This window comes from Oncorhynchus kisutch, linkage group LG18, assembly GCF_002021735.2.
Source record: "Oncorhynchus kisutch isolate 150728-3 linkage group LG18, Okis_V2, whole genome shotgun sequence".
In the NCBI taxonomy this organism is placed as follows: Eukaryota; Metazoa; Chordata; class Actinopteri; order Salmoniformes; family Salmonidae; genus Oncorhynchus; species Oncorhynchus kisutch.
In genome coordinates this window covers 50,553,093-50,566,352 of record NC_034191.2, presented here as the reverse complement: position 1 = coordinate 50,566,352, position 13,260 = coordinate 50,553,093, and the positions used below count along the sequence as shown (strand labels likewise).

Here is a 13,260-nt window from a genome sequence, read left to right as displayed (position 1 = left end):
AGGAGTGTACACTTTGAAAAAGAAGGGTAGAGAAATGGAATGTAGCCAGAACAAGACAAAAAAACAATAAAATAAAGGTCAGATCAAAGTAAATGAAGTGAATTAAAGTGAAAATAAAATGTTAAAAACTCGGTGGCCCGACGTCATGGAGTTGATGGGGAGCGGTTAAGAGAGAGTTGATGGAAAACAGAAGTTTCCAGAGAAGTCAGACAGTCGGGCATATGATAATAGTGTATGAGACGCTAACCGCTGAATACGCTGGCGTGAGGTTGGCTCCGCAACGCGACTCCCTGCAGCACCCCATTTCAATATCAATATAAACATCATCCATTTTACACAGGGTGCACCATGCGGCCAAACTCATCTACATTACCTCGTCCTCTTAGTGAGCTTCTCTCCCCGCATGTCAGAGATGATTACACCCACTTTGGTGTTGGATTTGGGCCAAATCCACTCTGTGAGATTTATAGTATTTTCTGGCTAGACAAGCCAGGGTGCTAAAAGTAGCTCTATCAAACTCCAAAGTTCTGTATGCACTGTTCTGTGTTATGAGGTTAGGAGTTTTGAAGCATTCGTTCATGGCTCCATGGCATATGTCATCATAGGTATGTTTTACCTTAGTGGGATACCAATTGTTGCAGTTTGGATTAACTAGTGTTTGTGCTCAGTATACCTTCCCAAACTTTCTCCAAATTCTGGGGGGGGGGGGGGGGGGAAATCCACTTGGAAATGTAAATCCTGGTTGGAATATTCCAGGAGTGAACACACATTCCAGAATCCTGCTACCAGGATTTTGGGAAAGTAACCTTAATATTGTCTATCCGGCCCTCTCTGCCCTACAGATGTGCTACAACCCCAATAGAGAGCAGCCCGGCCACCAGCACCATGGTGGACCCAGACCCCCCAACGGAGCCTCCAGCCTCCCCCTCGGCCCTGCCCGAGCCCCAGATCTCCTCCATCAGGTCTGAGGTGGTCATGCCCTCCTGCCCTATGGTCATCCACCACGTCCAGAGCTCTCCGGTCCACATTCAGCAGTCCCAGCAGTCTGCAGCCCTGCTGGTCCAGCCCAGTCCCCCCATAACCCCCACCCACAGCCAGGGCCGGGACTCCCCCAGCTCAGCCAAGGGCTCCACAGGCACCGCCTCGTCCTCCAACTCCAACCCCTCCAGCCAGGGGGGAAGCCCTGCCCAGCAGAAGAAGACCCCTGCTGTCACTGCTGCAGCCAACCAAGAGCTGCCCACCCAGGCTCTGGTCAATAACGGCAGCAATGGGACAGGGAACTTCTTCATCGAGGAGATTCACACCAAGAGCAGCAAGACCAAAAACAGGGCCATGTCTATAAAGGTAAGTCCTATGGAAGTTATAGTACCGTTTCAGTCTTCAATCTATCATCTGTGACATCTCATATCAGATTTCCCCTAATGGGAAATGTCTGTTTCTCTTCCCTCCACTGCTCTCTCTCTCTCTGTCTCTCTCTGTCTCTCTCTGTCTCTCTCTCTCTCTCTCAATCTTCCCTCCTCTCTCTTGCCCTCCACAGGCAGCAGAGAAAGAGTGGGAGGAGCGGAGGCAGAACATGGGCCACTATGATGGGAGGGAGTTTGAGAGGATCCTGGATGAGGCCCAGGCCAACATGATGAAGGGCGTCCCCTGTCGGGAGGTGCCGAGCGAGGGGGAGGCCTCTGCAGTGACCTCTGCTGCCCTGGAGGACCAAGTGGATTCCCCCAAGCCTGTGGCACCAACCACGGGTAGGGAGAGTTATTTTACGAAACTACCTGACAAACTCAACATATTCCACTACTATAAAAAATACTTTTGGAAATCTTTTTTTTTGTTCTTCAGGAAAATGACCCTTTTGTAATTTTCATGTAGGCCTTATTGTTGACCTTGTGTGTGTTTGTCTATTACAGAAGAGACTCCGCCTGAGCCCAGCTCAGAGAAACCAGCCATAGCCAAGCCTGCTGGTCCTGAGAAACTCCCCAAGCCGGTACTAGAGAAGCCCACAGACAAAGTGGGCAATGTCAGCTTGGAGGCCAGCAAGTCTCCTCCCCCTCCTCCGCCCAGGAAGACCTTCTCCAGCTCTGGAATGACCACCACTCGGTCTGGAGAGGTGGTCTACACCAGCAGGAATGAGTCTGCCTCGGGACAGGTCAGTCCGTCATGTAGTCTAGCTGCAGGCTAGTCTGCGGTCAACTAGCACTGGTCCAGGGCATCACGTGTGGCTTGCAAACACAGACTTCTGCATCAGCAAGCTGCACGTAACGTTCTGGACCAGAGCGAGTGGTAAACCACAGACATGGCTTCTACGTGACATGGGGACAGGGGACAGTTTAAGGACAGTTTTATCAAGAAATTTAAAAGCAATATCATTTATATACCTTGGAATGGGCTATGTTGATCTGACTCTTGTGGTAAATAACAGTGATGCTAGTATTTGAGTCATATTAAATGTCGCTATTAACCCACTTCCCCCATTTCCCATCTAAACCAGGAGGAAGAGGAGGCTGAGGTCCCAGCTGCCCAGCGCAAACCCACCAAGATCCCCCCAGAGACCACGCCTTCCACCCCTGCCCCCGTTGCTGCCTCAGCCATCCACGAGGAGGAGGAGGAGGAGGACGGCGAGGGGGACAAAATCATGGCAGAGCTCCAGGTAAGACCCATACATCCAACAGCTGCTGTACATTTACTCCCACACACACATACTTCATACTATACTATACAATACTATATTGATCAAATAGGACCACTGGGAAATACATCCACACTAATGACTGTTCTATCTCTCCTTCACTATGGGAGTGGGTCCTCTATCCCTTCCTTTCCTGGTGGTTGGGTTACCTTCACTTGGCAGAGGATGGATGCAGTCCTTTACAAAATCAGAATTAGCCATGGTCTTACCCCTAGAAAGTTTAACCATTCGGCCACCACAGCACTAGGTTAATAGTATACAAGCCGTATCAAACCAGCACCAGGCTCAGTGACATTAGGAGAAGCATTTTCTCCACTTAACTGCCGGGTACTCTACAGTCGTGGCCAAAAGTTTTGAGAATTACACAAATATTAATTTTCACAAAGTCTGCTGCCTTAGTTTGTATGATGGCAATTTGCATATAGTCCAGAATGTTATGAAGAGTGATCAGATTAATTGAAATGAATTGCAAAGTCCCTTTTTGCCATGCAAATGAACTGAATCCACAAAAAAAGCATTTCCACTACATTTCAGCCCTGCTACAAAAGGACCAGCTGACATCATGTCAGTGATTCTCTCCTTAACACAGGTGTGAGTGTTAAGGCTGGAGATCACTCTGTCATGCTGATGGAGTTCGAATAACAGACTGGAAGCTTCAAAAGGAGGGTGGTGCTTGGAATCATTGTTCTTCCTCTTTCAACCATGGTTACATGGAAGGAAACACGTGCCATCATTATTGCTTTGCACAAAAAGGGCTTCACAGGCAAGGATATTGCTGCCAGTAAGATTGCACCTAAATCAACCATTTATCGGCTCATCAAGAACTTCAAGGAGAGCGGTTCAATTGTTGTGAAGAAGGCTTCAGGGCGCCCAAGAAAATTGATTCAGCTGCGGGATCGTGGCACCAACAGTACAGAACTTGCTCAGGAATTACAGCAGGCAGGTGAGGTGAAGACATTTGGAGGATGGCCTGGTGTCAAGAAAGGCAGCAAAGAAGCCACTTCTCTCCAGGAAAAACTGCTGGGGACTGGGGTAAAGTCATTTTCTCTGATGAATCCCCTTTCCAATTGTTTGGGGCATCCGGAAAAAAGCTTGTCCGGAGAAGACCAGGTGAGCGCTACAATCAGTCCTGTGTCATGCCAACAGTAAAGCATCCTGAGACCATTCATGTGTGGGGTTGCTTCTCAGTCAAGGGAGTGGGCTCACTCACAATTTTGCCTAAGAACATAGCCCTGAATAAAGAATGGTACCAACGCATCTTCCGAGAGCAACTTCTCCCAACCATCCAGGAACAGTTTGGTGACGAACAATGCCTTTTCCAGCATGATGGAGCACCTTGCCATAAGGCAAAAGTGATAAATAAGTGGCTCTGGGAACAAAACATTTATATTTTGGGTCCATGGCCAGGAAACTCCCCAGACCTTAATCCCATTGAGAACTTGTGGTCCATCCTCAAGAGGTGGGTGGACAAACAAAAACCCACAAATTCTGACAAACTCCAAGCATTGATTATGCAAGAATTGGCTGCCATCAGTCAGGCTGTGACCCAGAAGTTAATTAACAGCATGCCAGGGCGGATTGCAGAGGTCTTGAAAATCAACTTCATGTAATTGTCAATAAAAGCCTTTGACACTTATGAAATGCTTGTAATTATACCTCAGTATTTCATAGTAACATCTGACAAAAATATCTAAAGACACTGAAGCAGCAAACTTTGAAAATTTATGTTTGTGTCATTCTCAAAACGTTTGGCCACGACTGTAGGTGTTTCTAATAGACTATCACCTCACAAATGGCAGGTATAGTTACGCTCTGGCCCTCAGGGCCCTAAACCCTAATCCCCTAACATATCTTCACTCCCCAGGTCTTCCAGAAGTGCACAGTTAAGGATGTAGGGGTGAAAAGTAGTGTGCTAGAGACACACCCTACTCGAGTTGAGCCCCAGATCAGAGAGCTAAGACCCGGGGCCTTATTGCCCCTCAAAGAGAAAAAGGTAAAGGACGTGGTGCCGTTTAGCCGTCCGCCTAACTGCCTGCTTCTGCCCACTGTGTGACGTCAGCTAACGATCGATGGCTGTACCTTAACCACCTCTGTGCCTTTCACACCTCCCTGCTTCTGCCTCCATCAAGAGATCTGTACTGTAACAACTCCACTACCCAAAATCCCTTCTGATTCTGACTTGTTCTCTTTTTTTTCCCTTTTTGATTTCAATGGAACTCATGGCTTGGACTTGTTTTTCTCTGACTAAGTCTGCAGAAAATGTCTGGAAAAGTGTAATTGTGTGTATCCAACAAATGAATGGTGTCTTTTTGCTACGGATTTTTGATTGCCTTATGTTTGTCTTGCTTGATCCAATCAATAAACTAATCCTTTATCTTGCATCCAGACCTAATCGAATGGTCTTGTCTGTTTCTTGGGAATAACTGCCCTTTATTTAAATAATAATTTGCTTATAGACTTTGCTATAGGAAAGTACTTTGATTGGCTATTGAGGGGAACCAGGTTTTATTATTTGTTACCTAGGTTACAGACTTGTTTTTGCAGACTTGGTTTACTTTAGGTCACTGGGACCAATTTCTTTACTTTACTTATTTCTTGGGAATGACACCTTACTATAGTTCTGAATCTCTATATAACTTTAACTCTTATCTTCTAATTAATGTTAATACCCAAACAGATGCCTAATGTGGTTGTTGTCCACAGGAGAACAGGGAACTACGGTGCATACGTTCCATATGGCACCCTATTCGCCTACTTTTGACCAGAGCCATATTGGCCCGGTTGAAAAGTACACTCTTAGAAAATAAGGTTCTTCCTAGAACCTAAAAGGGTTATTCGGCTGTCCCCATAGGAGCACCATTTAAATAACTATGTTTGGTTCCAGGTAGAAATCTATTTGTTTCCATGCACTGTAGAACCCTTTTCCCAGAGGGTTCTACCTGGAACCAAAAGGAGCAGCTGGAGAACTATTTTAGAACCATTTTTTTTCCTAAGAGTGCATGTAGTGCACTACAAAGGGAACGGGGTGCCATTTGGGATGCACTCTTTATCTTATGCTCCTCTCTAACTCGCTCAGAAACCATGTCACAAGATATTGTACGTGGACTGTATGAGAGATCCAGTTATTCTGAGGGTCAGATATGATCTTTTCCTGGTAAACACAATGTTCAGCTCAAACACCAGCAATGCATTGGTCATGTTATTACTGCGTACACATTTTCACACATACAACTTTGCATTCCACTCACCAAATGGGAATGATTTGATTAAACGTTCTTTTAAACCAACAACAAAGTTGAGAATATATAGAAACGTGCAACACTGAACGTATTATGTTAGCTAGTCTGTTGGTAGAATGGGTGTCAGTCTATACCTCAGATTAGAGTAACTAACAATTTGGGATTGGTAGATCTTTTTTAAACTTTTAAATCAATGATATATAGACTGCTTTGTTATTGTTTGAATCCGAGATTGTCCCTTTTTAAAGGTTTTTACATAACAGCCATAACATACCATAACTATTCACTTGTGCCTGCATGTATGATCCTATAAGATATCTAATATGTTATAAGCACATATCTTGAAACTCAATCAAAGTATGCCTTGTAGGACTACTATGCTGTGTTGCATAGTAGAGAGAATCCAAGTTAGAATTCACCCATAGAGTGCAATTGCACAATAATGCTGTCCCTTCACGAACTTTCCTAGCAGAGCTCTGAGAACACTCGTGAGGACAAAGATCCCAACGCGGATGAAAACGGGAACACCACCCCTCTTCGTCAGAGCCCTGGGGTACGAATACCATATTTTCACCGCTAAAACTTCATAGTCAAAATCTCAGGGCATTTACTATGCTAACATTCATCTTGACATCCAAAATTCCAAACGTGCCTTGGAATGTTTACAAATGTCATGTTATATGGGCCTTATGAAGTCATGTTATATGGGCCTTATGAAGTCATGTTATATGGGCCTATGAAGTCATGTTGTATGGGCCTATGAAGTCCTGTTGTATGGTTATGTGGGCCTTATGAAGTCATGGATGGTTTTATGGGCCTTACGAAGGCATGTTGTATGGTTTTATGGGCCTTACGAAGGCATGTTATATGGGCCTTATGAAGTCATGTTGTATGGTTATGTGGGCCTTATGAAGGCATGTTGTATGGGCCGGGCCGTATGAAGCCCAAACGCATGCCGTTACATGTCATGATATATTTTTTCTTATTGATAGGCTTGTTATGTGTTGTAGTTTTTAACATGTACTCTCTCATCCTTCCTTTGCTATTTGCAGGTGATATACTATGTAACTGGGCAGATCTCCAAAGAGCAGCCGCCACCCCTGGCCCCAGTGGAGGAGGCTCCTGAATGCAGAGACAACCCAACACTGTCCCCCTCACAGGTGTCAAATGTGAATGCTAATGACAATTCTCCAAGCCAGCAGCCACAGCAGCCGCAACCGAAACCCCAGCAGTTAGGGCCACCTATATCTCCCAAGCCTCTGTTCTTGAATTGCCCCAGCCCTCTGTCTCAGAAACAGGTGGTGAGCTCAGAGTCGTTGAAGACCAGCCCAGGAGTGGTAGATGGGGTTCTGGAAAGCCCAACGGCCAACACTGTAGATAAGCCTCAGATAAGCACAGTCAAGAGACTTGAGTCTCCAGTCTCCTCAGTCATCCAGGAGTCCAGCATTTCACTTAGAAAGAGTGTTGTGTTGCCTGCTGCATTGCCTAAAGTTTCTCCACCAATCACCATAACAGAGGCTCCTAAGGCAGTGGCGTCGCCCACAGAGAAGGCCCTTAGTGAGGCCACCAATCAACCCAGAGATCAGCCCAGACCCAAGTATGAGGAAGTGGAAGAGGAGGCCTTCCTGAGCCCTGACCTCCCTGGTGAGGAAGGCCCTCCGCCCCCAGACAACATCGCCTTCATGATCACTAACACCAAGGTCCAGGCCCTGTCCTGTGGGGAATACCAGGATCTGGTCAATGCCAAACGGGGAATCCAGACTGTGACTGTAGGGGGGGGGCCTGGGAACCGGGACATGACCCACACTACCCCGGGTAGCGACGGCGGCAGCTCGGTGGGGTCACAGGACGACAGCTTCAACAACAAGAAGCCGGTCATCATCATCTTTGACGAGCCCATGGACATCCGCTCGGCCTACAAGCGCCTGTCTACGGTGTTTGAGTGTGAGGAGGAGCTGGAGAGCATGCTGGCCGCGGAGCGCATAGACGAGGAGGACGAGGAGTTGGAGGAGACATGGGGGAGCAGCGGTGGACTGCAGGTAAAGGTCGGGCCCGAGGGGGGAGAGAGGGCGGCTGGTCCCACGGCCATCAAGGCCCCCAGCGGCGCTCTTTGCTCTTCCAGTACTGACTTGTCGCACTCTTCCTCCTCGTCTGTGGAGCTCGCCGAGTCGTCCAGCGACGGCAAGCCAGACGGGAAGAAGAAGTTCAAGTTCAAGTTTCCCAAGAAGCAACTGGCCGCTCTGTCGCAAGCCATCCGCACAGGCACCAAGACAGGCAAGAAGACGCTGCAGGTGGTGGTGTACGAGGACGAGGAGGAGTCGGACGGCACGGTCCGACAGCACAAGGAGGCCAAGAGGTTTGAGATCCAAAGCAGCTCCAAACAATCTGTTCTTCCAGCAGACATGTCACCCAAGGCCCAGGCTCCAGCTGTAGTAAGGCGGGAGCATTCAGATTCCCAAGGCAGGACGGACGAGATCCGGAAGAGCACCTACAAGACCCTGGACAGCCTGGAGCAGACCATCAAGCAGCTAGAGACCACCATCAGTGAGATGGGCCCCGCAAGGCCCCACCAGGAGGAACCAGTGAGGAGTGCAGCCAGCGTGGAGCCCCAGGCTGGGTGTGTCTCGAGTGGGGAGAGTGAAGGCCTGAAGAGGTCCTTATCACTCCCTTCTAAGAGTTCACTCCCCAAGGTCCCCCAGCCCAATAAGGCCTCCTCTCTGAGGAAGAAGACCAAACCTCAGCTCCTCCCCAGGCCAGCCACCCTACCCACCGCCACCATCACCCCCAGCCAACAGGTCTCTTTCTAAGCTCTTGTCCGTCTGGAGGCTTTGGGTCCCCTTTTTTACTCCTCCCTTCACTCCATCCTAACCACTTGGTATTACAAACCAACCACTCATGAATCACTTCCCAGGTGTTTTGGAAATGACAGAGCCCTTCTCTGTTGCTTTCTCCCTCCATGGTCCAATGTTATTGGGGAGTGGCATTTTCAGTGGGTCCGGTCCCCCTGTCTCTCATATCTCTACTTCGATTGGCTGCTCAAACTCTAACCGGGGTCTCAGCGAGTGGCAGACTTTTAATCAGACAATGACACTCAATGTTGATGACACTTTTGGTTTCCTGAATCTGTTGTCCTTGGACTGCATTAACTGTAGGGTTGTACGTTTTGGTATAGGCTACTACGGTACAGGCGGTGCATGTGCTCTTACTGGTGTTAAGCTTTTAACGGTTAGTGGTAATCTTGAACGAACAGGTTTGTGACCTGTCATTGCCTTGCTTCTATCATACCTCCAATATGGTGTTCTGTTTTTTTCTGTCTTTTATTTTCTTTCTTGTTTTGTTTCGTTTGGATCCTCTTGCAGAACGCAACCAGTGTCGCTTCCCCATCTAGTCGGATGCCAGTGCCCATGTCTGCGAAGTCCAGGCAGTCGCCAGGGACTACTACTGACAAAGCAGGAAAACAGCAAAAGCTACAGGACAGCGCTCAGAGGCAGTTCCGACAGGTAGTTTTACTATAGGACCTTACCAGGGACCATAGGGACTAGAGGGAACAAACTTGTATAGTGAACAGGGTGTAGAAAACAAGAGACCTGTGTTAAGGGAAAAAATATAAAAACAACCAAAGCTGCGAGAGTTGAAGTGTTTTGTTTAAATGGGGTTGAGGTGGCCATTTTGGCTTCTGTTTATGTTCTCTCAATCTGCTCTGACTGAAAGGCATGTTTGACTCTTGACTGTTACCCTTATAACATCACCGTATGCTTCTGCATGGTCCACACTGCTCATGGCGCCTTTTAATGTGTTGGTTACGAGAAAGAGGAAAAAAAGAAAAGAGAAAGAAAAATATTCCAGATGCATCCTGTCATCGACTGAGTTCTCCATCACCTCCCCAGTTTCCATCACAGCTGAGTTCCTAAACAGTGTTGCCAACCAACCTCAGGATGCTTTACTAAACCAATATTTCTCATTAGCCACACTCCCTCCTTGCCCACAATGCACCTCTATTAAACCCACACAGTCTACCTGATATGCTCCTTTATTTTCACAACGCAACAGCTACTAAACCACACTTTAATACCCCTCCCTTCTAGCCTGCTGGAACTAGCCTGATCGCTGCGTTCACCATTATATTCCAGTTAAACAGAATGGTGTGAATGCAGCAATCAGGCTGGTTCCACCAGGCTGCCTCCGGCCCTCCTCTGAAGGATGCTCTTCTACCACCCACCTCTCCCCATTGCACTTGCAGTACCAGTCAGTGGAATATTCACCCTTACTTCTCCAGATTTGCACTTTTATCTTTCTTACCCTCAAAAATATCCCCTCTTTTATCTAACATACTCCTCTTTCCTCCCCAACCAAGATGTATCTCTGGTTTTTCCCTCGGTTTTTGTCTCCACCTCTCAGACAGCTTGACAATCACTCTTAACACACAGGCATCACCAAGCAGTGCCCCCTCCCCCCATCTCAATCTTTCTTCATCCCTCCTTCCATCCTTTCAATCTTTTCTTTCTCCTTTTTAATTAACAGTGTGTTTCTCAGTTACCTCAAGTAACCCAGTAAAAATACATACTGTAGCTAGTTTGAGCCTTTTTGTGTGTCTTTTAGTTCTCTTAGTAGCAATGTTTGTTTTTGTGATTGTCTCTTGTCTATAACTTTAAGCCAATGTTGTCTTGCCTTTTTTTTACATTTACATTTGTTACTTTAATAACCAGTTCCCATTTTGACAACCAGTCTTTGTTCTGGCATCTCTGTTTGCAGGCTAACGGAAGCGCTAAAAGAGCAGGGGAGGGTCATAAAACTACTTCCCCTACTATACCTGCCTCTAAAATTCCTGCTTTTTATCCTAGCTCTGCTAAAGGCAGCTCCTCCCAGTCTGCTCCAAACTCAGATGCTACTAACCCTATTACCCTTTTCCCCTCTTCCAACTCCTCCTCTTCCTCCCCCCACATCACCAAGTCCTCCATCCCGTCCCCTCACGCCCCCCGCCACCCTGGCTCAGCCCTCCCCACCTCTTCCCACATCCCCTCCCTCTCTAACGGTTCCTCCCTCAAACTCCCCAAGCCCTCTCACACAGGTAAAGCTCTCTCGTTCTCCTCGCAGACTCAAAACGGCCGAGCACCCTCCTCTTCCTTCTCCTCCTCCTCCCCCTCCCCTCTGTCGCCCACCACGTTGGGCCCCGGTGTGAAGAGCATCCGCACCATACACACCCCCAGCTTCACCAGCTACAGGCCCCAGAATGGCAGCAGCGGCAAATCCTGCATCCCAACCGCCACAGCAGCCAAGGACTCCACTTAATACAGTAGCCCTGTTTGGGTTACTACTCTCTCTCTCTCTCTCTCTCTCTCCCCCTCTTAGGAGCTAGATTTATTCTGTTGTTTATTGGTTTGTATTTTGTTGTAAAAAGGGTAATGGATGCACTTCCCCAACCATTCATATTTCAATTTGATTTGTCACAGGCATTCTCACACTGATGCTTTGACTTCGTTTTAAGTTGCATTTTCCTTTGGCTGATGCTTTGAACTTGAATCCTGGATTTTAAAAAGGTGTATTAGAGTACTGAGGAAATTATTTTAAAGATTTTAAAAAATGTTAAAAAAAATAAAAAAAATCTGACTATCTAAGAAAATACAGTTGATGTACAATCACTATTACCGTGTTAAAAAAAAAAGTTTTATTTTTGAAAACCAGAGACTGGATAACCATAGTATATCTTCATCTTACACTATTTCTTATGTTCTCATTCAGTATAGCCCTTGTAAATGCCTTTTATGAATGTATACTGTAAGTATACAGACGTTTAAAGTGGAATTGCGTTGACCTGACTTCTATTTTGCTAAGACTATTTTCTCATATAGTTATCCATGCACTGCCAATGTATTTTTTTAGGAGATTTATGAGATTTATCAGTTATTTCTGTAGTTATTGTGCCTACTTGCCAAAGTTATGTCATTTCCTGACTGTTTTACTGTAATCATGACATACCAAGTGGAAACTCAACACATACACTCAAGGTGTGATTGATGGCTGACGTCTTTACCTTCAATAGCTTGACTGGAGGTCTATGTTTCCTACGTTGATGTTTATCGATGTCTAAATGTATACAGTACTAAAAACAAAAGAAATTCACAAAATGCTCTCGCAAGTGTACATAAATGCTTCTAATAAGAACCTTTAGTAGTTTTGTTAACATACCAAAGTTTATTTGTATGCATGCCTTTTAAGATACTTTAGGAGAGTGATTCATGTTAAAAGAAGAATTATGTTTGCACAGATAGATTTTGTAAATATTTGGTTTGCTCTCAGTTTTGTAAAGCTTTAAACCATACTACATAAAAGGTAAAGAATTGTGTTGGACTAAAAACAATAAAGGTCTGCATGCTTGTAGTTCATTTAAGTTCTAGTCACGTTGAGTTCCTCTCCTGTCCTGCTCTCAACTCAACTCCTGTCCTGCTCTCAACAGTTTCAACCATGTACCAAGCAGAATTGAACTCTGTATTAACAGATTCATTACATTTACTTGACCAGGAGGTGTCAGTGAGTGTCCGGACCACATAATGGCTGCCTTCCACGCTGACTAAGTTGCAGATGCGAGCCAGATCTCAAAACCCTTGCAAAGGTGTTTATTGTATGTTAACCACATCATAAGATTTTTTTACCTTTATTTAACTAGCCAAGTCAGTTAAGAACAAATTCTTATTTTCAATGACGGCCTAGGAACAGTGGGTTAACTGCCTGTTCAGGGGCAGAACGACAGATTTGTACCTTGTCAGCTCAGGGATTTGAACTTGCAACCTTCTGGTTACTAGTCCAACGCTCTAACCACTAGGCTAACCTGCCACCCCAGATGCTTGACTACACAATGAAGTGGCACGTAACCATTGGTTGACGCAATGCCACGTCTGCATTGTGGTCAGTCTGGAAAGTGACCCATGCTTTGAGGGTGTGAAAACTGTGTTAGAGGAAGTTAACCTATGAGAATACATCTCTAAAGAGTAGAAACAACATAACTACTCTTATCCCAGTCTGCAACAACCAACACCACTTGAATGTGTCTGTAATCCATTGAAAAGAGAGATCCAGCATTACCCCTTGAAGGAAAAGGGCCTACTGGTAAGTTATGTATTAGTGGTTATTTACTATTCTTTACCCTTACTCATATATGATTTGCTGTCATTTAAGGTAAGAAATTATGTTAATTTGATTTAAATTTCAAGTTTAAAGGGGCAGTCTGCAGTTGATGCATACATTTTTTTAGACTTTTAAATTAATGGTATATACCCACTTGAAGAATGTAACTCATGAGCTTAGTTCAACTGTCTTAACCAATCAAGAACCCACTAT

At 45.9% G+C, this 13,260-nt stretch overlaps 1 protein-coding gene across 13 annotated transcripts in view; it reads left to right on the top strand.

Annotated features, from left to right (window-relative positions):
• Window positions 1-12,319, top strand: part of LOC109908771 (sickle tail protein-like) — a 162,858-nt gene extending 150,539 nt beyond the window's left edge. For 8 of the 13 annotated variants that reach the window (XM_031796252.1, XM_031796247.1, XM_031796251.1 and 5 more), the window contains 9 exons: window positions 843-1,344; window positions 1,538-1,745; window positions 1,908-2,146; window positions 2,489-2,647; window positions 4,551-4,679; window positions 6,395-6,478; window positions 6,978-8,720; window positions 9,285-9,425; window positions 10,678-12,319. In XM_031796252.1, the coding sequence (XP_031652112.1) occupies window positions 843-1,344; window positions 1,538-1,745; window positions 1,908-2,146; window positions 2,489-2,647; window positions 4,551-4,679; window positions 6,395-6,478; window positions 6,978-8,720; window positions 9,285-9,425; window positions 10,678-11,214 (3,742 nt within the window). In that variant the 3' untranslated portion in view covers window positions 11,215-12,319. The remainder of the gene's footprint in view (window positions 1-842; window positions 1,345-1,537; window positions 1,746-1,907; window positions 2,147-2,488; window positions 2,648-4,550; window positions 4,680-6,394; window positions 6,479-6,977; window positions 8,721-9,284; window positions 9,426-10,677) is intronic. The other 5 variants (XM_031796256.1, XM_031796248.1, XM_031796259.1 and 2 more) reach the window with 5 other exon arrangements.
• The last annotated feature ends 941 nt before the right edge of the window (window positions 12,320-13,260 follow it).